Source organism: Suillus clintonianus (assembly GCF_016758775.1).
Source record: "Suillus clintonianus strain FC179 chromosome Unknown DEU56scaffold_3, whole genome shotgun sequence".
Classification (NCBI taxonomy): Eukaryota; Fungi; Basidiomycota; class Agaricomycetes; order Boletales; family Suillaceae; genus Suillus; species Suillus clintonianus.
The window spans coordinates 191,601-216,394 of record NW_024539227.1 but is presented as its reverse complement, the minus strand read 5'-3'; the positions used below and the strand labels follow the sequence as shown (position 1 = coordinate 216,394).

The 24,794-nt window shown below is 49.0% G+C and overlaps 11 protein-coding genes and 1 non-coding gene across 12 annotated transcripts; 6 read left to right on the top strand and 6 right to left on the bottom strand.

The window, feature by feature from the left end:
* Positions 1-57: 57 nt before the first annotated feature.
* DEU56DRAFT_724375 (Clavaminate synthase-like protein) lies at positions 58-1,512 on the top strand (the record flags this gene model as incomplete). Its single annotated transcript, XM_041347816.1, has 8 exons — positions 58-130; positions 191-356; positions 414-435; positions 500-521; positions 583-684; positions 742-852; positions 908-1,092; positions 1,156-1,512. The coding sequence occupies 8 exons, from the start codon at positions 58-60 to the stop codon at positions 1,510-1,512; spliced, it is 1,038 nt and encodes a 345-aa protein (XP_041214698.1).
* Positions 1,513-1,566: 54 nt separating this feature from the next.
* Positions 1,567-7,084, bottom strand: DEU56DRAFT_767572 (glycosyltransferase family 1 protein). The gene is made up of 18 exons (XM_041351172.1): positions 6,615-7,084; positions 6,378-6,556; positions 6,192-6,324; positions 5,754-6,143; positions 5,675-5,704; positions 5,555-5,622; positions 5,392-5,505; positions 5,148-5,345; positions 4,184-5,096; positions 4,029-4,135; positions 3,470-3,976; positions 3,313-3,420; positions 3,069-3,266; positions 2,993-3,016; positions 2,749-2,941; positions 2,319-2,696; positions 2,080-2,270; positions 1,567-2,033 (listed from the first exon to the last, which is right to left on the bottom strand). Exons 1-18 carry the CDS (start codon positions 6,910-6,912, stop codon positions 1,641-1,643), a joined length of 4,422 nt encoding a protein of 1,473 aa, XP_041214697.1. The 5' UTR covers positions 6,913-7,084; the 3' UTR covers positions 1,567-1,640.
* On the top strand, positions 7,052-8,441 carry DEU56DRAFT_767568 (uncharacterized protein). The gene is made up of 7 exons (XM_041351171.1): positions 7,052-7,218; positions 7,267-7,300; positions 7,351-7,395; positions 7,448-7,473; positions 7,526-7,879; positions 7,933-8,184; positions 8,235-8,441. The coding sequence occupies exons 1-7, from the start codon at positions 7,178-7,180 to the stop codon at positions 8,254-8,256; spliced, it is 774 nt and encodes a 257-aa protein (XP_041214696.1). The 5' UTR covers positions 7,052-7,177; the 3' UTR covers positions 8,257-8,441.
* Positions 8,442-8,510: 69 nt separating this feature from the next.
* On the bottom strand, positions 8,511-8,594 carry DEU56DRAFT_t20. The gene has a single exon. It is a non-coding gene; the product is annotated as a tRNA-Lys (tRNA).
* Positions 8,595-9,090: 496 nt separating this feature from the next.
* Positions 9,091-10,808, top strand: DEU56DRAFT_976061 (uncharacterized protein). Its single transcript, XM_041359595.1, has 3 exons — positions 9,091-9,984; positions 10,037-10,351; positions 10,409-10,808. Exons 1-2 carry the CDS (start codon positions 9,189-9,191, stop codon positions 10,318-10,320), a joined length of 1,080 nt encoding a protein of 359 aa, XP_041214695.1. The 5' UTR covers positions 9,091-9,188; the 3' UTR covers positions 10,321-10,351; positions 10,409-10,808.
* A 323-nt stretch (positions 10,809-11,131) lies between these two features.
* Positions 11,132-13,983, top strand: DEU56DRAFT_846982 (catalase-like domain-containing protein). The gene is made up of 7 exons (XM_041355143.1): positions 11,132-11,435; positions 11,491-11,755; positions 11,815-12,031; positions 12,081-12,622; positions 12,678-12,826; positions 12,876-13,531; positions 13,591-13,983. Exons 1-7 carry the CDS (start codon positions 11,275-11,277, stop codon positions 13,848-13,850), a joined length of 2,250 nt encoding a protein of 749 aa, XP_041214694.1. The 5' UTR covers positions 11,132-11,274; the 3' UTR covers positions 13,851-13,983.
* Positions 13,984-13,990: 7 nt separating this feature from the next.
* On the bottom strand, positions 13,991-16,438 carry DEU56DRAFT_767555 (natural resistance-associated macrophage protein-domain-containing protein). The gene is made up of 9 exons (XM_041351170.1): positions 16,130-16,438; positions 15,977-16,076; positions 15,885-15,921; positions 15,546-15,835; positions 15,368-15,494; positions 14,994-15,318; positions 14,843-14,943; positions 14,680-14,792; positions 13,991-14,623 (listed from the first exon to the last, which is right to left on the bottom strand). The coding sequence occupies exons 1-9, from the start codon at positions 16,306-16,308 to the stop codon at positions 14,150-14,152; spliced, it is 1,746 nt and encodes a 581-aa protein (XP_041214693.1). The 5' UTR covers positions 16,309-16,438; the 3' UTR covers positions 13,991-14,149.
* Positions 16,439-16,634: 196 nt separating this feature from the next.
* DEU56DRAFT_867920 (MED6-domain-containing protein) lies at positions 16,635-17,818 on the top strand (the record flags this gene model as incomplete). The annotated part of the gene is made up of 6 exons (XM_041355456.1): positions 16,635-16,706; positions 16,770-16,912; positions 16,970-17,061; positions 17,117-17,199; positions 17,248-17,722; positions 17,790-17,818. 6 exons carry the CDS (start codon positions 16,635-16,637, stop codon positions 17,816-17,818), a joined length of 894 nt encoding a protein of 297 aa, XP_041214692.1.
* Positions 17,819-18,113: 295 nt separating this feature from the next.
* On the bottom strand, positions 18,114-18,986 carry DEU56DRAFT_724441 (clathrin adaptor complex small chain-domain-containing protein; the record flags this gene model as incomplete). Its single annotated transcript, XM_041347820.1, has 5 exons — positions 18,114-18,262; positions 18,388-18,463; positions 18,523-18,594; positions 18,642-18,913; positions 18,965-18,986. 5 exons carry the CDS (start codon positions 18,984-18,986, stop codon positions 18,114-18,116), a joined length of 591 nt encoding a protein of 196 aa, XP_041214691.1.
* A 192-nt stretch (positions 18,987-19,178) lies between these two features.
* DEU56DRAFT_942888 (SGT1 protein-domain-containing protein) lies at positions 19,179-22,975 on the bottom strand. Its single transcript, XM_041358957.1, has 10 exons — positions 22,160-22,975; positions 22,022-22,109; positions 21,709-21,950; positions 21,517-21,658; positions 21,287-21,466; positions 21,152-21,235; positions 20,936-21,099; positions 20,579-20,887; positions 19,958-20,526; positions 19,179-19,908 (listed from the first exon to the last, which is right to left on the bottom strand). Exons 1-10 carry the CDS (start codon positions 22,480-22,482, stop codon positions 19,379-19,381), a joined length of 2,631 nt encoding a protein of 876 aa, XP_041214690.1. The 5' UTR covers positions 22,483-22,975; the 3' UTR covers positions 19,179-19,378.
* DEU56DRAFT_767539 (ATP synthase (F/14-kDa) subunit-domain-containing protein) lies at positions 22,160-23,636 on the top strand. Its single transcript, XM_041351169.1, has 4 exons — positions 22,160-22,696; positions 22,750-22,965; positions 23,024-23,462; positions 23,519-23,636. The coding sequence occupies exons 1-3, from the start codon at positions 22,568-22,570 to the stop codon at positions 23,153-23,155; spliced, it is 477 nt and encodes a 158-aa protein (XP_041214689.1). The 5' UTR covers positions 22,160-22,567; the 3' UTR covers positions 23,156-23,462; positions 23,519-23,636.
* On the bottom strand, positions 22,943-24,762 carry DEU56DRAFT_767500 (TIM21-domain-containing protein). The gene is made up of 6 exons (XM_041351167.1): positions 24,422-24,762; positions 24,184-24,344; positions 23,614-24,123; positions 23,519-23,567; positions 23,170-23,462; positions 22,943-23,111 (listed from the first exon to the last, which is right to left on the bottom strand). Exons 1-5 carry the CDS (start codon positions 24,735-24,737, stop codon positions 23,371-23,373), a joined length of 1,128 nt encoding a protein of 375 aa, XP_041214688.1. The 5' UTR covers positions 24,738-24,762; the 3' UTR covers positions 22,943-23,111; positions 23,170-23,370.
* Between the last annotated feature and the right edge of the window lie 32 nt (positions 24,763-24,794).

The window sequence follows — 24,794 nt, the reverse complement described above, 5'->3', positions numbered from 1 at the left end:
AGGGTACTTCTTCGCTCCATGACGCCCCTAACTCGTGCTTTGCAGGGATCGCGTGCCATGTCCACAGACGTCGTGTCGATCTCTTACCAAACACTTGTATCTTCTCCCTCGTCCCTAGAGACATCCATTGGTGAGTCATGATTGGTACACCGTTGTATGCTATCCCAATGCCGATCCTTCCTCTTACAAGAGGAGGCGTTTGGATCACACCCTCAGGCCCTAGGTATCATATTGGTGAAAGATCTTCCGCCTGTCTACCCTATCTACAGGGAAAGATTACTCAAGCTTGCATACAATTTTGCTCATCTGGACGAGGACATAAGGGAGAAATATACGGACCCTGGGAGCATATACAGGTAGGTCACAATGTTTGCACTCGCCCAGGTTCCAAGGTTTTTGACTCTGACCTGAAGTTACGGATGGTCGCACGGGAAAGTCAGTGTTACGAAGGCTAAAAGATGTTATGCAATAAACTGGACTGACTGATGCCGCCGCTCAGGAAATCATGAATGGGCGACCAGGTGCGATCGATTATCTACTTATACCGCCTTTTGGCTGGACACCTACTTACCTTTGAACTAGACACGCTGAAAGGGTCTTACTACGCTAACCCCGTAGTAGATGTCCCCGATGTCAACCCCGCTGTGAAAGCTGAACATCGAGCATTCTACGGCGATAACGTTTGTATGTATTAATCTTTTTTGCTACCCTGGTATCTTGAACACTGACCTTTCACCAAAGGGCCTGACAAGAACGAAACCAGTATAGAAGGCTTTGAAGAAGCCTTCAAGAATTTGGGAAGGTTCGTTTTCGATGTTGGGTGTCAACTCGCAGGTGCCTGCCAGCCCTTTGGTCAGTATATGCAACAAGGTGTCACAGCGAACAACTACTGATGATTTCATTTCAGTCTCCAAATATTTGTCAGACGCGTCTTTATCCCTCCCAGAACTCATCAGCACCTCACAAACCACTAAAGCTCGCCTTCTATACTACTTCCCTCCCTCAGAAAATAATACTATTACTGAGGATGAGCCCATTGATAGCTGGTGCGGCTTTCATAAAGATAATTCACTCCTGACAGGGTTGTGTTCGGTGAGCGCATGCCTGAATGCATCAATATTATCAGTGGTGAAGTTTTGAACACTGTGCTTTTAGGCTATATTCCTTCGTGAGGAAGCGGGAATGGAGCCTACTGCTGTTCCTTCACCTTCACCGACGTCCGGCTTGTATATCAGAACCCGAGGTGGAGATCTGACAAAGGTTGCGATTCCTCCAGACTGCCTTGCCTTCCAAACAGGCGAGGCCCTGGAGTTAGTCACTGCTGGAAAGTTACGGGCAACACCTCACTGCGTGCGGGTTGGGCAAACGCAAGGTGGAGCAAAGATATCACGAGAGACGTTTGCTCTCTTCATGCAGCCCGATACCCATCAACGTATCTCTGAAAGCGATACCTTCGGGTCATTTAGCAAGAAGGTGCTGGAGGAACATTACGAAGAAGCCAGGGTAATGTGATCATATGCATGCATGTATTATATCCAAGTAACGCAAAAATCTAAGAATTTGAGTGATCGAGAAATGTGCATTGTACAATGAGACGAACATTACAGTAAAACTAGTAGACATAATAAACTATAGTCAAATTATGGCTGTGACGATGTGGATTGGCGATGAGGGGTGAGTGCATCTGGTAGCACAGACATAACCGCAGCCGCAAGACTGCTGCGTTTGAAAGTCGAGGACCGGTCGAGCTTGCAATCACTCGATCTACCTGAACCAGAGGGGCGCTTGTCGTCGCCATCAGAAATTACACTCCAGTCTTCGCTGACTCGGCGGGAATCCGTTGAAGTCTGGGAACCAGAACCAGAACCAGAACGCTCCAGAGTAGAATGTGATGATACGATATTATGCTCGTCGCGGGCAGTGCCTTCGACATCATGTGTCGCCTCTGATTCGTTGGGGGTTCGCTTGATCAATGAGCGAGCATAGTCAAGATCACGATAGATGGCTTCTATTGCGGTTGCCACACCATTCTCCTACATCCAAGTTAAAAATGCACAAGTCTTAGTCGAATCGACTTACGGCGCGTATCTGTTCTCCAACTAGTTTCGCCCTCTCAATTTGTTTAATATCTGTAGTCGCGGAGACAAGCGCCTCAGTCATACTCTCCACGGTCAATTTGCGGACACCCGTTCCTATGCCAAGAGCTTCAACGCGATCGGCGGAGAAAAACTGATCCCCAAAGAAAGGTTTGATGATGGTTGGTATGCCAGCTGCAGGACACATATCAGACCAGCAACAAAGAATGATAACGTACGAACCCCTTAAACTTGCACCAGTAGTTCCAGCACCACCATGATGACATGCAGCATCAATGCGCTGGAACAACCAATCATGAGGAATGGAATTAATCGGATAGATTTGCTTGGGTAATGGTTCCTCGGGTTCAGATGCTTCCGAGGACTTCGTTTGTAATCTATCGGACCAGCCTTTGGAGAGAATTGCATATACGCCACTCCGCAAAACAGCCTCTATCACGCAATGAGTCATTGCTACCGGATCTGAGACAACGATGCTGCCAAAGCCAATGTAGACGACCTTCTTGCCGGCTTCATGAGCCGAATCGATGAACGGTAGGAGATCAGGTGGTGGAGTCCATTTTTTGGCGCCAACTTCTGCGTCGTCGAGGAACCAGTATCCTGACAATAACTTGAGATAAACAGCCGTCGTTTTAGATAAACTCGAGCATACCAGTGATGCGGATCCACTCAGGCCAATCTAAAGGAGGGGGCACAAGAGCAGGACTGAAATTGTACAGGAAAGGTATCTTGTGAGGCTGCATACGATCAAGGCTAGTATTGCCTATATGCAGAGTGTTACGTCGCCAACGGTTTATTTGCCCCGAGATAGCACGCCAGAATACTTGGTCGAACATAACGTAAGTCTGGCATCTTGTTGTCAGTTCAAGCGATGAACGAAGGTTGTTTCAACGCACCATATAGTTATACCCACCACCCATCTGAAAGAATTATCATGAGCTCCTGCCTAGTACAGTTGTATGTCTCACAAACCTTGTGTTCTGGGACGGCAAAGGCATGTGGATATGCCCTGGTGCGTGTCCAAGTCATTGTGAAAGCTCTAAAGTAGGGTATCTTGAGTGCCTCTGCAATGTGATATCCGGACATGGCGCTGGGGCTTTCAATCAGGACATCTGTGCCCTGACATGCTTCCCATGAAGTCTTCAAAAGGTCATCGACCCACCCGCGGAACTGGAAGGATGTGAGATCGGCGAATGCTCATACAGCATAAACGCACCTTTAGCAAGCCTTCCTTGAGAAATGCCACAGTGAACGTGCCATTCTCAACACAGATGCGCATGAGCTCTGCTGGATCTCCACCAACATAGCCGAACTCGATTCCATACTGCTAGGTGTGTTAGTGATGTACCACTCAAAAGAGGTGAGCGACTGACGGCTTCTATCCATTCACGGAATTCGCCATGTGTTGCAATTTTGACTCGATGACCATCGTCCATGAGACCCTTCGCCAGAGCTATATAAGGTTGTACATCTCCTCTCGATCCAATCGTCAGGAAAGTGAAATGCAAAGATTCCTTCGGCTTGAAAGTTAGGAAAGTTGACGAGGAAGAGGTAAACATCACTGCCGGGAGTGATTCAGACATGCTTTCGGGTGGAGGGGTGGGATCTGTTTCTGTGAAACTGGCAGGCTCGAACTCCTCCAAGATGAGTGCATCCTTTTTCCCCTTACTGAGGACCGGAACATCTCCTGCGCTCGCACGCTTCCTGACCTCTTCCATTTGCCGTTCCAGAATGCCGACAAATGCTCTTCGGCGGTCATCAAAGCCAAATTCAAAGAACAGTTCCTCGTGGCCTTTGATAACGACTGTGAGACCGTAGTGGCCGAACCGAGTGCCCTTGGCCTTCTCGACACTCAAGATATCTCGAATAGGAAGAATCATCTAGGAAAGTGTGTCGTGAGGGATAGACCCAGAGGATTCAGGAATTGCATACCCGAGTCTTGGAAGTAAGAGGGCCAGTTGACTTGAAACAGAAATAGTTGGTGGAGACATACAACCGGCCAGGTAGTGGTAGAAGACGGAATAGGTATCCAGCAAAATCTACAAAATGCTCAACAACAAAACATGAGATAGGGGGAATACACATACAGCCCAATAGGATCTCCTTCTCGTCAAAGGCAAATGCAATCCTGAATTTCTCAGTAGCTTCCGGGTCGACAGCAGCTTCCGTTGTCTCGAGAACACTGTATCCCAGATCACCTTGGGTACTTCCCAAGTGCTGCTGGGCTGCTGATTCTGCAGTTGATGGGGTAGAATACACTTCACGTATGCCGCCCCCACTGGGAGAGGCACCAAGCGCAGACACATTTGAGGTAGAGGTACTGATGCGGCTACGCGGGACTTTGAGCCATGAGGGTACTCCCACGTTCCACGGAACACTTGATGGGGCGGACTTCGTGGATGGACTAGAAACCAAATCACTCACAGACGTAGAAGGAGGATAGGTGTGGTCTGTCGGAGTGGCGATTGTGGATGCCTTGGAAAGAGCGTGAAGCGCCCTACTTGAGTCTGGGGGAGATATCGGATCGGGTGAAGATGTGATAGGTACCAGTGAAGAACCTGATCTCTTAAATATGTGAGTGTACTCATCAGGCGCTTCGGTAGGTTCGGGAGCCCCTGGTGCGCTGTTGATGCGCCCCAAGGACGTAGGGAGCGAGTCATGGAATGGTCGCAGAAGGGATGATAATCTAAAAGAGGAGCCAAAACGCGTGTCCGGTGTTGGAAGGCTCTTAGTGCGATCCATACCTTGAGTGGCAGAAGATTGTGGCGGGCGGGTAGAGGTGGTGTCCAAGAGCGCCAGAGGCGACCTGGGGACCAAGGAACGAGATGAGCGCACAGCATCGCGAATATGTTCCAACGCGACCGGCAGGTCCTGGAAGTAGGCGAAGAAATAAGAGTCCACTGAATAGGGCTCCTCCTCTACTTTGACCTCGATGGTCTCGCTAAAGTCTATTGCTGATGACTTCTCAACATCAATGACAGCCGAGTAAGGAATCGCAATCTGCAAGAGGTAACATTTTAATACGCACACTAGCGAATATAATCAACCTGCCTTAACAGTGTCACCTGAATTTTGTGCCTTGAAGATGACTTTTCTTATGGCCTTTACCCACTCCTCTCGACTGGGAACTGAATCGGCCGACATGAGCACATTCTTCTGGTTGGTTCGGAGACGTATCTCCTTCTCTCCGGATGGATCACAAGAGATCGCATAACGAAGATCCACTATACCATTTATGAAATACGGGTCCTAATGAGGCATAAGATAGCGATGTTTCGTGATCTGTTTCACCCACCGAGGAAGACTGGTACCAAGATAGGGCGTCATTTTTAAGCACGAACCAGTGCTTTGTCCACCGCTTAGTACGGTTAGCCTTCTTGCTGAGTGTCCCTGACTTGAGTATTTGATCCTGCAGAGATTATAAAACCACGGCCAAAGTGTTTGAATAGAATTCTTACCTCTCGACTGGGCATATGTGCAAAGAAGCATAAATGAGAGTTCGTGAGGTACATATATCCCTGTAACACTATGCGTAACGTTGTCAGAATCGCATGTCAATGTGAAACAAATTGCCTTACAGACAGAGCGAAGCAACCAGCAAGGCAGTTCTGGGATTGTTTGAACATTATGAGCAGCATCAATGAATGAAACACTCACCCGCTAAAACTTCATCGATGGCATCCAACTCAAAGATTTCCTTTAATTTCTCGGCTAGGCGTGCCCTCCGCCCGACTTTGACAGTCGTGATACTCCCAGCATGGCTAGAAGCCCTGCGTCGCATGACCACCCCGGGTCGGTAGGCCGTCGGCAGCTCTTGGAGAGCGAGCGCTGGCTTCTGTGTATCTGCGGGACGCGGCGTAGCAGCTTCAAAGTCCTCGGCATCAGCATCCTCTTCGGAGAGACCAGTCACGTCCAAATCTCCGTCAGATCCTTCATGTCCTTCCTCAGGCGAAGGCAGCGCAACGCGTGATGATAAGGATGCTTCTGTTCTTCTCGAGCGCGCAACAGGACGATAAATAGCGTGAATAGAAGAAGCCATGCGTACTGCTGAAATGAAGTGTCAGATAAGGGTGTCGATGCAGCGAAATCTCCGACCTCCAGAATCTTCGTCGCTATCCTCATCCCCATGCGGTGTTGTGGCACTAGTAAGGTCATCGTCATGATCAGAAACATCTGCCCATGGAATGGCTTGTAGAGCTTGAATAAGAGTTTGAGTTCCTGCGCGCATCTGAAACACGTGATTTGTCAATTGAATTACGCGTCACAGGGGATGGGACGTACAGAGCCAGTCCCTCGGAATGCCTGTAATGAGGGCCTACTACGGAGTGGAGAGGGTGAACGAGGTCTGATAAAAGGCGAGTCATCTTGGATAGCATCTGACAGCTGGAACTCTGTGTCAGTATTTCCATTGGAAGGTGCCTGTTTGGGAATCTGCGAGCGGGTACTGGGCGCAACAGCTACTGTGCAGTGACTGTTAGTGTCTTTACTAGGACAGGAAACACTGATAGTAACTATTACCTTCAGTTTGATCCGACGGCTCTTTGCCCTTGCCTTTGCGACTCAGACTGAACACACGCCTGTGCTCTCCGCTGGATTTAGGCGAACTTGGTGACTGAGCTCTACCACCGATACTCTTTCCAAAATCCTTGGTTCTGAGGGCCAGACGTTTCGCGCGACTTTGTGGAGATGACGAAGAGTCCTCATCTTGTTCGGCTTGGTCTAGCAAACGGAGATCTTGGTGCGGGTTTTCACTTTCCTGATGATTTGCGACTGCTGTATTACGGGCAAGGGGATTCCAAGGGGACGATTTGGACATGCTGGTGCTTGAGACAAGATAGTGAAGCTGGTTCACGGAGCCGAACGTAATAGATACGTGCGGCAGACTTGGCCCTATTTGGACAAGCAGCCTGCAGGCCAATTGGCAAGTTGTGGCAATTGTTCGTGGGAAATGGAATGCACTCTTCAAAATATTAAAGTCGCGTGTATTCAACGCGGACAGCCAGGTTCGCCTACTTCATGCTGCGCCGTGAACCTTCTCCGCCCCATCATACCTTCTTTCTAGCAATTCGCCGTCACTGAAAATGAGAGGAGAATACTGTGTTGGAGGTGCATCCTTTCTTTCGTGAGCATATTTCCTTCCGCTTCCGCTTCCGACTTACCTTCCTCACAGGTTTGCTGCAATCTTGCTATTGATCTTTGTTCATGTACATCTTTTCATTGTCCTTTGCCATTGTAATCTTATCACTTCTGTCAGGTTGGGCAAATCAATACCTCACTTGTTCCACATGGAATTGCAATGGTGATTGATTCTTGGTCATAACTGTGACATTTCTTCTGATCACACCGTTCAGGCAAAAATCGACACTTCAGGGTTCGGGTCAGTGCCCCAAATATATATATTTCGCTAATATGCTGACAGGGCCACACAGCCAAGCACTGTCTCAGTCCACCTATGTTCAGGTTATTCAAGGCCTATATACCACCAATTATACCTCACCACTCGGCGAGCGGAATGGGCTAAGGCAATACTACGAGTTCGGCCTCTATTCCTATTGCGCATACGTTAACAGCTCTGCTGGAACATGCACCAATCACACCATTGCAGACAGCTTCGTGCCTTATATTGCAATTACGTCCGACATGGCCCAAAACTACACACAATACTCTGATTCATGGTTTGCTGGCACAACCTACATGAACTCAAGCTACCTGGGTTACAATTCTCGCGTTGCATACTACTTTATCCTCCTCGGGACCATATTTGCAACTATCGCATTGTTCACGTAAGGTCTACACCTCGATTCTCATACGCACCACACTCAAGCGCTGCCTATAGCGGTGTAGCAAGAACGGCACTCCTGTTCTTTATTTCAACGGGGTCATCGATAGTGGCCGCGCTGTTCATTCTCATCGGCGCTGCCATCTGGACATCCATTGTCAAAGAATGCGAGAGCATAAATACCCTGGATGTCGCGCACGTCAATGGCACCATTGTTTCAGGCATGTTTGTGTCCTATGGGAATGGAATTTACCTTTCGTGGGCGGCCTTTGCCTGTTTGGCCGCAGCTACAGTGCCATACATGGTTAGGTATGATTCTATCGTTCAATGGATTGGTTCGTAACTGATCGCTCAACCAGCTGTTGCACATTCCGAGGATGAGTATTTGATGCTGGCCATCGCCCTCAGATTTCTGTCGTAGACTTTTACGATAAGCAATAACCTATCACGATCAGCGATGCGGCTGTCCTCGTGAGCATCATCAATGAAGACAATTAGACTACGACTATGTATTACAATTCAATTTATGACGAAATGAAATAGCAAAGTTCTTCATGCTCAAGAAATGTCTATTGCAAAAACAAAACAAATTCACGGTTTAGACTTGACTCGGTTGCTAGGCAACAAAAACTATTAGCCCACCGCGAGGGTCGAACTCGCAGCCTTCAGATCGCCTAGTCATAAGAGTCTGACGCTCTATCCGATTGAGCTAGGCGGGCGATGTTATCGTGTTCACACTCAGGAGCTTCAGCAGGACATGAAGCTAGCCGACGGGAAGAAGACAACAATAGGTCAACGGACAAAGATGACCTCCTGGGGTGCGGGGATTACATTATTTACGGATTTGGTGTACGCACGGGCCGTAGTCAACGGACTGAAGTAAGCTTTGATGAGTCAGGGGTGACTTGAGCTGTGCAACCATGCTGCAGGAGACGTCGGTTGAATTATAGGATGCCAGGTGACACCGTACCTCCTAAAGCCTTCTATGAAGCAAGCGAAAGAATTCACATCGAAATGCTATGCGGCCCGACGTGACTACGATCGTTGCTAGCTCTTTTCACGGAGATCTTTTGTTGAAGATGCGGGCGCAGACACGAGCGTGGTTGCTCTCCGACGGGCCGTCGTATGAGTCATACGATTTGTGTGATGCTGTGAAGGGTGAGAATTGAGGCTGATGTAATGATGGTTATAAGCCGTGCTTGCGTGTTCCGCAGCAAAATCCGATTTCTAGCCCACTCCAGGCAACCTCCTGCTTAACTGACTCGATTTCAAGTTCGTCGACTTTGCTTTAAAGAAATTGCGCAGTCTTCAGTATGTCAGACTCCAAGGCCGACGATTTTTATTCTTCCTTCGAGCCATATGGCTCTGAATTCACAAAGCAAGGTGGTGGCCTTGACTTTGCTTCATTTCACTCGCCTTCAGACATCCTCGCACCCCACCCCGATCTATTCGAATTAGAACTGGATTCAAGCCTTGCGGCTTTCAACGAAGTCCAGCTGCAGCTCCTCACAGTAGACTCCAACGACGCTTACTCCTTTTTGAGATCCGATACTCCAACGTGTGGTCCTCCTTCCACGATCACAGTTTCCTCCGAGTCTGCATACGACACTCTTTCCACTCACTCAGAGTCTCTCTATAACTACCAGGACTCTCCGTCCTTTTCTACCAATTGTTCCTTTCCTTTAGACTTAGAGATGGATTTCCAGCGAGTTCGTGTCGGTGGTAGCGCTTGCTCCGACTATGGTATTAATTCCGCTGCGCAGTCTGCCAATAATTCCCTTCCCATGACTGTCGACCCCAGTACTTTTGGGACCTTGCCCCTTAGTCCCCGCAGTCCTTCCGTGACTGCGCCTGCTGCAGACAATTCCTATAAGCGCACCAGCTATTCAGACTACGGAGGCGCAACTCGCATTCCTGCGGTACCCAAGTCCTCATCCGCAGAATATTTCCTCAACTATATCGCCAGCACCGACCCCGCCATCTCCCCTAACATGTCACAATTATCTTCATCGTCATCCCCTCCACCTCTCGCAAGGTCACTCAGGGGTGTTGACGATCAGTCCAAAGACGATCCTCGTAAGAGGTACCAGTGCCCTTCATGCCCCCGAGGTTCGTACCATTTGTGCTGTCCTGGCTTATCGCTAATCTTCTTTTCCTCTAGCATTCGCTCGGGCTTACAACTTGAAGACACACATGGCAACCCATGACCCAAACCGTCTTAAACCCCATGTGTGCCCTCACCGCTCGTGCGGGCGGTCCTTCAGCCGCAAGCATGATCTCGGGCGTCATTTGGTTAGCATTCATCGTGATGAGTCCGTGGCTTCCACGCCGTCATCGGCGGTGAAGTCCATTGGTGTCGACAGTGGTCACAGGAGTTGGTGTGACAGCTGCGGCAAAGGAACAGTCGGTGCTTCGGCACAGTGCTTGTGCGCCGATATAAAGTAATTGCAGAATGTGTCCTGTTTAACCACTATGCGTACGTTTCATTGTTTTGAATTATGTTTTCCTGTATTGACTCATGTATTGTTCACAGCATATGCGAGTATATTTCGCTACTCGCTTCGTCGTAGTCGATGGTCGATTCGTCCACTGCGCGCTTCTGATGACGTATCATTCCTCTATCTGCGCTATTTCCGTTCTCGACGTGTTGCGTATCGTACCGTTCAGCCATAGTTGCTGAGCCCAGTGACGAACGTGATCTCGGGTTGCCTACCTCATTTATGCCTACCTTCGTCCATGATGGACTGGTAATATTCTATTCGTTGGGATACTTTATTTGTGTTAACTGCTATTCGACGATGCTTTGACTCTTCCATAACATAAAAGTTCACCTTTTTAACTCCTTCCTTATATCTTGGAGGGCGCGTTGGTGTTATTCTGCTACCTTTGTTATGTATGTACCCAGTGCACGGAAATACCACTATTTATGCATTTGTGAGCGTGTCAGAATCACTTGCCCATAAGCTCATGTCTTTCGCAGTTTGACAATTTGTGGCGGATGGCGCTGAGCCCACTGTCATGAGTCTCAGTTCTTGCCAAACGCTGACCGAGATTTTCAACTTCGACGGATGGATGTGAATTGCTAATGGTCATCTTGACCGTTTCTACGCTTTTGCCACATCTCGATGGCCAACCGACGAGCAAGAGCAATGCAGCTGTGCAGACCAGAAATTAGCATTAAGTGAGACACTGGCCCGGGCGACCTCGAGGGATTGACATTTCTGAAATTCAAATGGTACACCCCGAGACGCGGTCACGTGAACCGATCATCTTTTTTTCGTCACTGATGATCTCATCGGATTGCAAGTACTTTCCGCATCGGCGGCGGCAACGCCTCAGGAGTATAAAATAATATGGACGACCGTTGGGCCTCCGCCTCCTTTCTTTGCATAACCCGCTATGTCGTCTATTGGACAACCAGTCGCCGAAAAGGCTTTCGCTGCCATGACCTCCGAGCCCACATCTAAAGTTAAGGATCTTCAGCGAGACATACAGGAACCGCGAGCCAACCAGCCTCTGACAACGGATCACGGTGTCAAGGTGGCTGACACGGACAATTGGTGCGAATGAGTGTATGAATCGAGTAGGCGGTGTTGATCTTTAATTTATCGTCAGGCTTAAGATCATCGGCGAGAATGGCGGTTCCAACGGTCCTATGCTCCTTGAGGATCAGATTGGGCGAGAGAAGATACACCGCTTTGACCATGAACAGATTCCAGAGCGTGTAGTGCACGCCCGCGGTGCCGGTGCTCATGGCTATTTCAAAGTCTATAGTGATCGCGCTTCGAAATACACATTCGCCCCTGTCCTGACGGATTCCTCGAGGACGACTCCTGTCTTCGTCCGTTTCAGTACTGTTCAGGGTTCGCGTGGCAGCGCTGTGCGTATATGCTTCTTTTTTCGCGCATATAATCGGTTAAAGTCTCCCGCCGCGTGTAGGACACCGTCCGCGATGTCAGAGGGTTTGCAGTCAAATTCTATACTGAAGAAGGCAACTGGGATATCGTCGGAAATGACATTCCCGTTTTCTTCATTCAGGACGCTATTAAATTCCCTGACTTCGTTCACGCCGTAAAGCCAGAGCCACACAATGAAGTGCCTCAAGGCCAGAGCGCTCACAACAACTTTTGGGACTTCGTGGGCCTGCAGCCCGAGTGTTCGTCAAATTACTCGTTCCAGATACCTGTTTGACGCCCTTTTTACAGCTGCACATATGGTGATGTGGGTCATGTCTGATCGCGGCGTTCCACGGTCCTTCCGCATGATGCAAGGATTCGGGGTGAACACCTTCACCCTGCAGAATGCCTCAGGTGAACGCCACTTTGTCAAGTTTCACTTTATCCCAGAGTTGGGGGTCCACAGCCTTGTTTGGGATGAAGCCCTCAAGATCAACGGTCAAGATCCCGATTTTCACCGCAAGGACCTGAACGAGGCCATCGAGAGCGGGGCACACCCAAAGTGGAAGTTCGCCATCCAGGTAATCCCTGAGGCCGATGAGCACTTATTCGAGTTCGACATCTTGGATGCCACCAAGCTCTGGCCGCAAGAAGATGTACCTCTTGTGGAGATTGGCGAACTAGTTCTCAACCGCGTTGTCGACGAGTTCTTCCCGGAGACCGAACAAGTCGCATTTTGCACCAGTCATGTCGTTCCAGGAATAGGATTCAGTGACGATCCCCTTCTGCAAGGTCGGAACTTCTCGTACTTTGATACCCAGATCTCTCGTTTGGGCATCAACTGGGAGGAGGTGAATTTGATTTGTTACCTGTCACCGAGACTCAGACTCACTGCTATAACTGCAGCTTCCCATCAATAGACCTGTATGTCCTGTGCTCAACCACAATCGCAATGGGAAGAGCAGGCATCGTATTGTTAAGAGCGACATCAACTATTGGCCGAACCGCAAGGATATTGGGCGTCCAGTTCCTGCGGAGGAAGGTGGATATGTCGAGTAGGTTTACCTCAAAAGAATTTTCGCCCTCAGTCTCACAGTGTCATAGATATGCACAGCGTCTCGAAGGTGTCAAGGCGAGGGCGCGCGGGCCTAAGTTCCAGGAGCACTTCAAGCAAGCTCAACTTTTCTTCAATTCTCTAACCACGTATGAAAAGGCCCATCTCGTCAACGCCATCGGCTTCGAACTTAGTCATTGCGAGGATCCGGTCGTTTATAAGTCCTATATCGACGTTCTGAACAACATTGATTTTGACCTGGCAAAGGCGGTCGCCGTTCAGGTGAATGGCGAGGTACCAACTAAGCCCGGTCTTGCCAATCATGGGAAGCAGAGCAAGGGTCTTTCGCAACTCGAATATTTGCCCAAGGAGCCTACCATCGTTTCAAGGCGCATCGCCATCCTGATCTCGGACGGTTTCAACGCCGTTGAGATGCAAGCTGTGCGGGCTGCTCTCACGAGCGCACGGGCCGTTTGCTATGTTATCGGTCCCCGTCGTAACTACATTCGCCCAATGCCAGGTCAGGACTTCGGTCCGGGAATATTCGCCGATCACCACTTTGACGGCCAGCGTTCAACGCTCTTTGATGCCATCTATATCCCTTCCGGCGAGGAGCACGTAAAGACACTTGCAAAGAATGGTCGCTTGGTTCATTGGGTAAGGGAGGCCTTCGGTCACTGCAAGGCTATCGCCACCGTTGGTGAAGGTGTGTCGATCTAAAGCTGATAAATTTTCACATGGTCGTTGACACTCGAGACGTTCCAGGTGTTGATTTCCTCCGTGACGTTGTTAGACTCCCTGGCATTGATCTCTTCGCCCCTTCGCGCGGTCATGGCAGCGATGAAGTTGTCACATCTTACGGTGTCGTGACTACCGGGAAGTACAGCATTTCCTCGGCTGTCGCAGACGTGCTCAAGATTGCGCGTGATACGGGAGGGTTTGCTTCTAACTTCGCGTTCCAAATTAGTCAGCACAGATGCTATGAGCGAGAACTGGCTGGGTTGACTGAGCAGGTTGCGTTCTGAGATTTGATGGGCTATCGACAGATTTCTTATCGGTTGGTTGGTTGGTTGGGGGGTGGCTGTAAGATTATATCACGTACGCAATGGCACTGGCACCTGTCAATGTAACGTACGTGCCAAGAAATGTATCATTTCCGCAGGATGTGGCGTTCTCCATGAAGTCAATGATTTAAGGGAGTCCGACATCGCGAGCATAATTATACAAGTTCTGATATGTAACAATACCCGAGGATGTACTCTACAACAATCTACAACACCAGCAGCAACAACAAATGCTGTTCGAATAAGTACTTGTTCACTGGTCACGCTTGTCCCATTCCAAGCATGACAATAGCATAAACGTTGGCAATTAATACCACCACCCAGATGGCATATGCAACGGCTGTAAGGATATATCCATTACTGAAGTCGATGACGCCGTATTCCTGTGTTGACGAATGTTTGATCGAATCATCAAGACTGTCAAAGTTTCGCTCAACAACAGTGATGGAGGCGGCCACAGGTGCGTCAGAAACAGGGGTTACCGGATGTGTGGAAAGTATCGGTGGGGTATCGGCGAGTTTTTCTTGGATCACTACTTTCGGCGTTCTAACAGACATCACCGTTTTTGACGAGGTGAGGTAGATGAGGGGGAATGCGACGAAGGGGAGGACAACGGACAGGACGACTTGTGATGCAATGAGAAGAGCGTTAATCCCTGCCCCTCCAGATGAAATGGCCACGATCATAGAGGGTATTAGACTGATCAGGCGTGTGAGAAGACGGCGGATAAATGGCTGTGAAGAGCAGGCGTTAAGGCGAAGATGAAACCATTGAAATGAATGACGCATACGGAGACGTTCCATGATATAAACCCTTCGGAGACAATTTGACCTGCAAGCGTTGCCGTAATACTGGCAGTTTGACCTGCACAGACGAGTGCGAGTGCAAAGAGTAAGGCCGCGGCTATTTGATGCTGAGTCTAGCATTGTCGCAAGATGAGCATCTCTGCTTACCTGTACCAAGGCTTTGTAGCATCAAGGTATGCATGTTGACCAGTCCGATTGAATTGTTGTTGCTGGACGAGTAAAACATAGTAGCAGCCAAAATTAATATCCTGGACCTTCTGCGTCAAGTTATGGAAGCAACGGTGCAGGAGGGACGTACGCCGAGTTGATTGGCACTGCAAGTCCCAGTAAACTCAGAATGACATCGACAGTTCCGTGGCCAAGATGAGCGCGAATGAATTCTATCGAGTTGTTCTGCCGAAATCCGTGTCGGGTGGTATAGTCTTTCAAGTCATCGCGTTCTGATCGTGAAATGTATAAGATACTCTTCCAAAACCGCTGGAGTCTCTGGAGAAATGACGGCCGTCTTGCGTCTGCAGGTGTCGGAAGTGGCTGGGGCGGTTGTGAAACACGATCCTGGGTTGCAAGATTCGAGCCCAGAAACAGCGCATGAGGCATAACCGTGGCACCAAGAATTCCGATAGCTATACTACTGTGTTGGTAATTTTTGCTGCTGTCAAATGTGGGTCATACCTGTATAGACTGCGTTAGGCTGTGTCTGAAGAAGACCCGCAGATGGCACAAAGCCCAAAAACACTTGTGGCCAATTTGGGTGAACCTTGACGAGTAGCAAGATGAAACATACAAAGACAATTGCAACCTAAAATTTGAATTAGCAACCAGATGACTTTCTGATAGTATTAGCACAAACCAATATTAGGATCACAAGCTCAAAAAATCGCACTGGACGTCCTGTTCGCGAGGGGTCGCCTATGACGAGGAAGATGAAAACGTCGACACCAGTAAGGAGCACGGCAGACCACAAGGGGAGTTTCGGAAAAAGTAGGCAAAGACCTATTGCTGACCCAAGTAACTCTGCGAGGTCTGTGCTGATGATGGCTATTTCGCATAGTGCATAGAGAGGATACAGCACAAGTCGCCGGACCAACCGTGGGTGCCTTGGATGGTCATGGAGAAGTAGTCTACAATGATGAGCCAAATCTAGCAACGTCGTATAAGAAGGCACAGTGAGGACGGAAAAATATTTCACCTAGACCGGTTACGCAGCCGAGTCTAGCTGCCAAAACCTGTGTTGACATCAAAAGGTTGCGCAAAAAGCGCTAGATATTATCGGCGGCGTACCTGCAAGATAATTGCAATGATTCCAGCGAGAAAAATGACGAATAGCATGGGTCGATACCCAAAGCTAGCACCTGCTTGAATATCTACACTCCAATTACCCCTTGATGAAAATCAGATATATAACGTATACATGACAGTTATCATATGGCGTACGGATCGAAATAGCCCACTGCGCATATGACACCGACGCCTACATGTTTTTTGAAGTGGTGCAGCACAGCCCTGAACGCAGGAGCAACTGCGAACGTCTGACCGCGTGTCAGAGGTTGGGGAGTCGTCTGTGCAGAGGAATTATCATGCAAGGAGGGTGATGAGGGAGAGCTTGAATGCATCCCAGAGCGGCCTTGGGAAATAGCTGGGAGAAGAAGACTGGTATACCATGATCTTGACACGATTTAAAGGACCAATGGTAAAGTCTTCCTTTAGGTTTGGTGTGAACTGACCCTGCTTGTTTTTGGCTCGTTTATCAGATATATCATATTCGACCCTCAGTTTCGGCTTGCCGTGGATCCCCGGTCGATGCCGGAAGTTCTTTACCGGGTCTCATTTCTCACGGACTTAACGCGTCAACGTTACCAACCATTGAACTTGTCAGATCAAGCAACAGTCCCCCTGGACGATATCTTTTTCCCTATCCGCACTCAGCGCTCAGGTCGTGATGGACTTCAATGATCTTCATCCCTCAGACGATTACAGTCACAGGTTTTTCATCTGGCACGAATGGATCCAGGTATTCAATTCGAACGCCACAAATGTGTCAATCAGCTTCCCATACTCACAGTGAACAAATCAGGCGAACGGTCCTCTCACTTCAGAGAACGTTTTTGATTATTTTGCTACCTCAATGTTCTATGACAAGCAGAGCAACAATCAGGTTTTGCGCATGCAGACTATGCACACGGGTGTACCCATATTAAACGAATCGGAAGAACTCAAGTGAGTTCCATTGAAATTCTTGAGCTCCCTTTGTGTATGTTGTCGCGTGATTTATAGACGTTTCACTGGCATTGAGTTTGCCCTTGTGCATGCTCAGTCACCTTCGCTGTTTATTATTCATAAAAGAGAGCGAGTTTCCCCCGAGGAAGGTACGTCAGACGCTTCCCAGTAATATCTCCCAAATTTGAGCATGGAAGGAACTAGTTCGTCCTCTCGCTGCTTATTTTATCATGAACAACCGGATCTATCGGTCGCCAGACGTCTATGGCGTTCTCTCCAACCGTTTGGTACATTCCCACTCTGCATCATATTCATTTCGGCTTATTTTCTTATAGCTTACTTCTCTATACGCTTTGCAGTCCTCATTAGATATACTGCGCATCAACCGACCTGACTACACCCCTCGTACGGGATTTATTTGGCCAATTACGGACCACGCTACGTCTGATGATACTAGTAAGAAATGGGGTGCAGAAGATTCTGCGACTGCTGCAGTCGAGACAGAGATATCTACGTCACAGTCGGAAAGTCAGAAACCCACTTTAACGGCCAGCGGACCAAAAAAGCAACAGAACAACATGTTGATGTATAACGCAATGAAGTCTACTGCATTTCACACAAAAATTTCCTTTACTTCTTCTGCTTCTGCCAGAGATGGGGAGAGTGTTCCTCCCGAGTCCCTAGGGATACGCTCCTCGGCTACACCTGCACCTGCAGTGACAAGAGCAGCGACCCCAGCCAGCGGTCCCACACCACAAGACACGCTTCCACCGAAGGGCGCGCCTGGTGCGGGCAAAAAGAAGAAAAAGCGTACGTATGAATCAAAATTGTCGCTGTTGCCTGCGCACTTATAAACGGATGTTGTGTGATAATTTAGGTACCCTGTTGGCTCCCGGAACAAGCTAATGGCCTTCAACCTCTACAAACCAGTGCCACATATCCGCGTAGGCAACTGGCTTGTGGCGTGTAGCGATGTCAAATAACATCCTTCTCGCGAGCCTGCAGGCTTCACTACCACCTGGCGTCATCTTGTGTCATCACACCATGGAATCTTTACTGCCGATGCAAGAATAGGACATGTTAGAACCTGGAGCCACATTCGGTATTGCAGTTGGTTTGGGAGTTGTGGAATTCTACTATCTTTATTTACCACTGTAAACTTAACATCGCCCCATTACACGCGAAACTTGTTCCCAGCAGCTCATCGAGTGGCGACACCTGCCAGCCTGTCGGTCAACCATCCCAGTGGAGTCTGTAGAGATCCGCTTCGCGGGCCTCCGGTTCCGCTGCCTAGAGATAAAGGATTTGCCGATGCAAATGAGTTCCTTCTGGCCTTCGAAGCTAGTTTCACTACCAAGAATTCGTTAATATCATAAAGACGGATCATTCAAATATGAACGGCAAGGCTGAAAAACGGATAATTGGGCCATCGTGACGCCGTGACGGATGAGATGAGCTGGTATAATAATACAAACCTGAGTTGCTGATTTCATCTCCATTGGTCTCTAAGACGAGACCGCCTTGTATGATTTCTGCAAGAATGTGGTGCGCCTGCGCATCCAAGATCATTGGTTGTCAGAGGGCATTTGTGTAAAGCCCGCGTGACTCACCTCGTCGAAATGAAATACAAGGTCCAGTTCACAGACATTCTCAAAGTGCCTATCGAGCCCTTCCACAAAAACCTAGAATAGTTCGTCACAACGTGGGCATAACTACAGAAGCGACACACCTGTATTAAGTCTAGTATGCCCAGTTCGCTTTCTGCACCATCGACGACAAAGACAAAGTACAGAGTCGCGTAATTTCGGTAGACAACGCGCCATCTCTCGTCCGAGTCATCCTTGGGGCCGAGAAATGCCTCGAGCTCCGGTGCATCTAGAAAGTTGCAGAGTCCTGCAGGCCGGATGGATATGAGGGAGAATATTTTCTGAATCAATGTCTGAGAAGATTGGTGAAGGGGCGTGTAAAACTTGGTCAGCCTTGGAATCCCGGATGTGTTGACTGCAAAGCGGCACGTCAGGCCAGAATGATACGACTAGAGATTTCTCTGACAGATGAGCACGGCATGGATCATGGTGACTGTTGCGTGGTCCTCTGAATATAGTGGAAGAGCAGCGATGCGACCGTCAGCCAACTTCCGGTGGTTCAACTAGCCAACTTGAACCAACCTGGTTCAGGTTCAGGTTGGTTGGTTAGTTAGTTCACTATCATATCATAGTTCTCAGTTCTAGATTAGATTAGATTCAAATCAAATGACAACAATAGCTTGCGACACATGCAGTTCAAACATTCACGAACCAGGAGCTGGTGACTACATGCACATAGTACTGATTCACACAAAGTACAAAGGACAGACAGGCATTATCTTCCAGCCGCTCTGTAACCATTTACAACCCGCTGTTAGACACCACTGACACTTCTCTGTCTCAGTTTCCGATGGACCGGCATGTCAGTAACTCAATAGGTTCATGAATCATCCCTCGGGAATGTCCACCCTGGCTGCAAGCGACCCGCAAGGTTTCCCACAGGTCCAGAAAGTCCTGCTTGGCTCTTGAAACTTTCCAAAAAGTTCTTGATAAGGTTGTAGTCCATTGGAACCTCCTCTTCGCCTGAGTCAATTTCCTCCATATCTCCACCTCCGTGTTCGAGCATGGCTTTGAGCTCAGCCTCCATTTGAGCTTCGATGTCTAGATCCTCCTCACCATCTTCTTCCATGAACTTCGATTTAGACTTGCCTTTGCTGGGCATTACAGGGTCGCCTTTGGGTACAGCCGCAGCCTTCCCCTTCAGGGCTGTGTGGCGAGACTGGTTCAGTTCGGCATCCATAGCTTGCATGACAGCTTCAAAGGAATCCAAATTCGGGTTCACATTCGGCCTCGGGCCAGGTACAGGTTGCCGTCCCTGTGCTTGCGGCGGGAAGGAATCGGACTTATTGTTTGGTGATCTTGTTGAGGTGGATGTTGTATTCTCCGCCGTGACACTAGTGGGAACAAAGGCTGTCAAAAGCTCATCAGCAAGATCTTCCGGAGATCAATTCGTCATTACCTCCTCGTCCTTTCCTATCCTTGATAATGTCTCCCCACTGTTGGTCGGATATTCCCAAAGCTTGCCTCGAGAACTCCAGGAACTCTGCTTCTTCCTCATCCATGTCAACTTCAATATCGCCAACCACCTGTGGGCGGTCCTCTTCTGACTCGACATCTTCCTCATCTCCACCAGCGAGTGGATCTGAGTTAGATGATTCATCATCAGAGTCTACACCTTCGTACTCGTCACGCGGCAGGATGGGTGGTCGCATAGACCGAGTGCGAGCTGGCGACGTAACTTCTAAAGCGGGTTCAGTGGCCGGAGACTGTGCTATCGCCAGATCGGTCCCGTCGACAGTTTCAGTCTCGATAGTAACTTTGGAAACCCGCTGAGTGTTGAATGAAGCGGGCATCTGCCCATACTCGGCCTCCGAAAGGGCGGGCACAAGCTTCGCCATCGCTTCTTGGCGTGCAGCTTCGTCAGGCTCACCTTCATCGTCGGAGTCAGAGAATTTTTCGTCACTAAAATTCTCTTCGTCTTCTTCATCCGCATCGTCCCCGTCGTCCTCGTCGTCTGAGAAAGCTTCACTAGCAACAATATAATTAGTCGCTGAAAAGGCTCCGGTGTATGCTTGCTCACTCTTCAAACCTAGCACCTTCAACATCACCTTCTCCTTCGACAAAATTCTGCACCTTGGCTGCAAGGTCCTGCAGCTTGGATGTTTGTTCCTTGGCTACCCTTTCCTCTGCATCATCACCTGCGTCGACATCCATCGCTTGAGACTGCGGCTGGGAACGAGTCCGCTCCAGCATGTCATCAAAGCCGGCTGCATCCACGTTCATCCAGTCATCTGAGTCTTCAGTCTCATCAGGCATCTCAGTGAGGTATTCAGGGGCAGTAGATAATGCTGAATTGAACAGCGCTGCGAATGAAGGACGAGTAGCGTCGCTGGTAGGACATCAGCATCAAGGTCGAAAATGATATTGGATAACTCACTCCTCTTGGCGAACCTGAATGAAAGCATCAGCAGCCTTATTCTCCAATTCATTCCAAAGCTGCGAGTCTTCGACTTCACCCCGGAAGTAGCCAGCTGAGACTAGGTTCGTGATATAGGCTTTATAGTCGGATGATCGGCGAAGTGCTTCTTTACGCGCTTCCGCCTGAGGTCACGAGGTTAGTATGACGATGGAGAATCGAGTCAAATAGACATACCGATGACTTGAGTACCTCAGTAGTCTTACTTACAATGTCAGCACGACTCTTCGACTCTTGGTAGATCATTTCGAAACCGCAAGCCTGTTTCTTTGTCAACGGACATCTTCCAGAATGGCGAATATTTTGACATACCAGCTTCATGCCAATGTCTCTCCAACGCCAGATGTCGCTTCCCTCGCGCTCCTTAAAATAGCCGAATATTTTTGGAGGGAAGAACTTTTGTCCAACAAGTTGTGCATATGCTGGTTTTGTCAACTTGACCGTGGTAAGCACGGCAGAATGAGGTGGGAACCGCGTCATGCGATGGGCAGCCTACAGAATAACCATCAGGAACGATGTCGCGGAGAGTCCTATTTACTGACACGTAGTTGTACGGCATCACGGGTGTAAAATGTCTCGACAGGCTTTTGTGCCAATGAGGGGTTGATGGATAAAGCGCGAGCAATGTCGAGCGGAAGGTACACTTTGGTGGTATGTACGTGGGTTTTGGCTGCCGCAGGATAGCTTTCCCGAAGATCAATAACTGAACACATACAACCAAAAGAAATAGTTACCCTGAGATACGCTGCCATACCGTATTCTCAACTGTACGGGGTGCACGCGTATCGACAGTTGCATCGCGGACCAGCTTCAGTGCGTCGTCGATGGCCAAGTATTCTTCAAGATCATCACCAACAATGTCGCCTTCGTCATCACTGTCTTTGGACCCAGGGAATCTTCGTCTTCGTTTTGGTTTGCTTGGAGCAGATATGTGTTGGAGAGGTATGAGGTGCAGGATTCCACTGTGTATCCAGACCTACAATGTAAGAGCACAGAGGACAATTCAGCAAACAATCTTACCATCTAAAGCACGGGAAGAGGGCGCACCCTATTCTCGGAGTTGGACGGTTTGACCCATGGGGGCAGGGCTTCGGCTGCCTCGATGAGGAGAAACTCCCCGTCAGAGTCCATTACGCTACGCGCTGTTAGTCCCGATATAAATCGCGCCGAGATCCTAAATCTGACCTAATTGCAAAATCCCACTTCTTGCTGATCTCCCGTAGGACCCAGACAACGCACCACTCGTCATCAATGGAGTCCCCGACGCGCATACGCCCTTCAAGCATCCATTTGTTATCCCTGACTGCAGCGGTATCGATGTCTTTCGCGACTTTTACCTCGAAGGGGTCTCTGTGCCAGAGAAAATTTGGCAAAAGCTCAGAGACATATACTTGCACGCATGCTGCGAGTGTCGTTGCAGATGATTTTTCTGCTAGTGCTGGAGGAGGATATAGGGTGTACTGAATTGTGTCCTCTGAGATCGAAGGCGGGCGATTGAAAATGTCCATCGCCGTGGTAGATTATTGGAAGACCCTTGTTAAGATCGTCGTTTATATCAGACAAAACTAGTATCTTCCTGACTAGGGGAGACTGATGGTCGGGGTTGTGTTTGTCAGCGAGGGTGACCCCGACTCATTTCCTTTCTTGGTTCACCGAAGAGCACCAATGGCGTCGACTACTGCCTTCAAGGACAGAAATCTCATCGCTGTCATAGGAGATGAGGTACGTTTATACCTGCTAATTAGCATTACTCAGGACTGGATTCGCGTCGGCAGGACTCAATAACTGGTCTGCTTCTTGCAGGCATCGGTCACATCAACGAGCACCAGAGGAAGAACTTTCTCGTCGTAGACTCTAGTAAGGTTTTCGGCGTGTTCCCCGTCATCGCATGCTCAGAGATGAGTCCAGAAACACAAATATCATCGATCGAAGCCGCGTTCCAGGAGTTCACTCAACGGAAGGACATCGCCATCGTCCTCATCAACCAGCATGTGAGCTCAAACACCCCATCGGTCGCATCCATGACCTGAATATAACATGTACTCTTAGATAGCAGAGAAGATACGACCGACGGTGGATCGCTATCAAGAAGCATTCCCTACGTTGCTCGAGATACCTTCTAAGGACCATCCATATGGTGAGCACCGGACACACCTACATTCTCCGTGTAATCTGCACTAAAGCTGCAAATCCAGACCCTTCGAAAGATTCGGTATTGAAGCGCGTTCAGAGGCTTTTCGGCGAGTAGACAGCGTATGCTACATTACTCGCATTGGCATATATGTACCATATAATACAGATGTGCATGGCAAGTAGAGTACTTCTACTATGCCAAGATAATGGATGACCTGCTCCCCTACCTTCGAATTAGGTATCAGGGTGGCAAGTTCAGCAATTTATGCCGAAGTGAACCGCATGATGGGCTCGTTCTCCCGGACACCTGGTGCTCGTTCAACGAATACCCTCACTGGATGCCGGGTTTCTGAGTCTAAGGTTGAAAAGTTGGCGTCGGTGGAAATAATAGGAAACGACAAAACGGCGTACTTGGTATGTCAATCAGGAGGTACCGGAAGACGAAGTAGCCCTCGTCGTTCTGTTGATTATGAGCAATGGCGGATATTCTTTGGAGAATTACATACCCGGACAAGATCGGCATGGACCTCTCCCTCTGTCCACGAAACGCCTGAGTCACCTGCACCCTCAGCTACACTTCTCCGTCCCTTCAACCCTGAGAACAGCCCGGCAAAGCTCCAGAGGCCCTTCTCTTGTTCTCTTTCGTTCTCCTGGTTGTCATTAGTTGACAGTTGTGGGTAAGGAGCAGGCGATGGAGCGACATCGCCACTCAAGTATCTGAATGCACGTTTTGCAGATTGCCCAATCGACTCCAGTTTCTCCTTTGCAAGCGCCATGGTTTCCTCTAGAGTCAAGGAGCTCAAAGATTCTATGTATGAAGGACCCGCGTCTTCATCGGCCTGCTGAGCTGATTTAGCGGATGACGACCCTTGTATGTAGAAGTTAAGGAGCATGTGTTCTCGCCCTGAAGCATCCACTGCGACCTGAGATGAAACGTGCCTATGCCTATGCCTTGGTCGTGTGGAGGAGGGCGGATTATTGTGGAATATAAGAGGTGCTCGCAAGTACTTTGCAACCTGTACATAACGAAATCGGTATTGGTGCAGCTATCTCGAACCCAGACTCGCAAGACGTACCCGAGGAGACGAATTGATACGATCGCAAGCATCATTGAAAAGGACCGTAGGCGAGTTCTTTGAGAACAACTCCGATGTAAGGGCATATATAAGCACAGCAGAAAGCCCGGCACCCAAAAGAATGACAGCAAGGTTCGAAGTGCGCTGCGTTGTCCGAACCACTGTGCAAATAGGATCAATCACAGTGCCTCAAGATGAGAAGATGGATCTATAAGAAAATGTTGGAATGCATGCGCACCCTTCCCACCGGTGCTCAGCTCGGACCACTGTTTCACTTTCTTTCCATTCTTGAGAGATCCTTGAGATATTCCAAGCGCAAATGGCCCCACCGAGTCCTCTCGGTTCAGACGCGTTGCGCGCTGTTTCTGGTCAAGCGCAGAAGAAAGCAATGAAGAAGATGCAGTGTCTTGGTGAGTCACAAATGTCCTGCGACATAAGCCAAATGTATGAATTTTGTGATGGTGACCATGTGAAAACAAGAAGATGTAGGTCGATGGCTGCGAACGAGTGCAAAGCATATTGGCCTGACGTGCGAGCCTCGCCATAGAGGTCATGGTCACGGTAAGGTAAACGTTCTTGATTGCATCCGAAAGCGCATTACCCAGAAATGG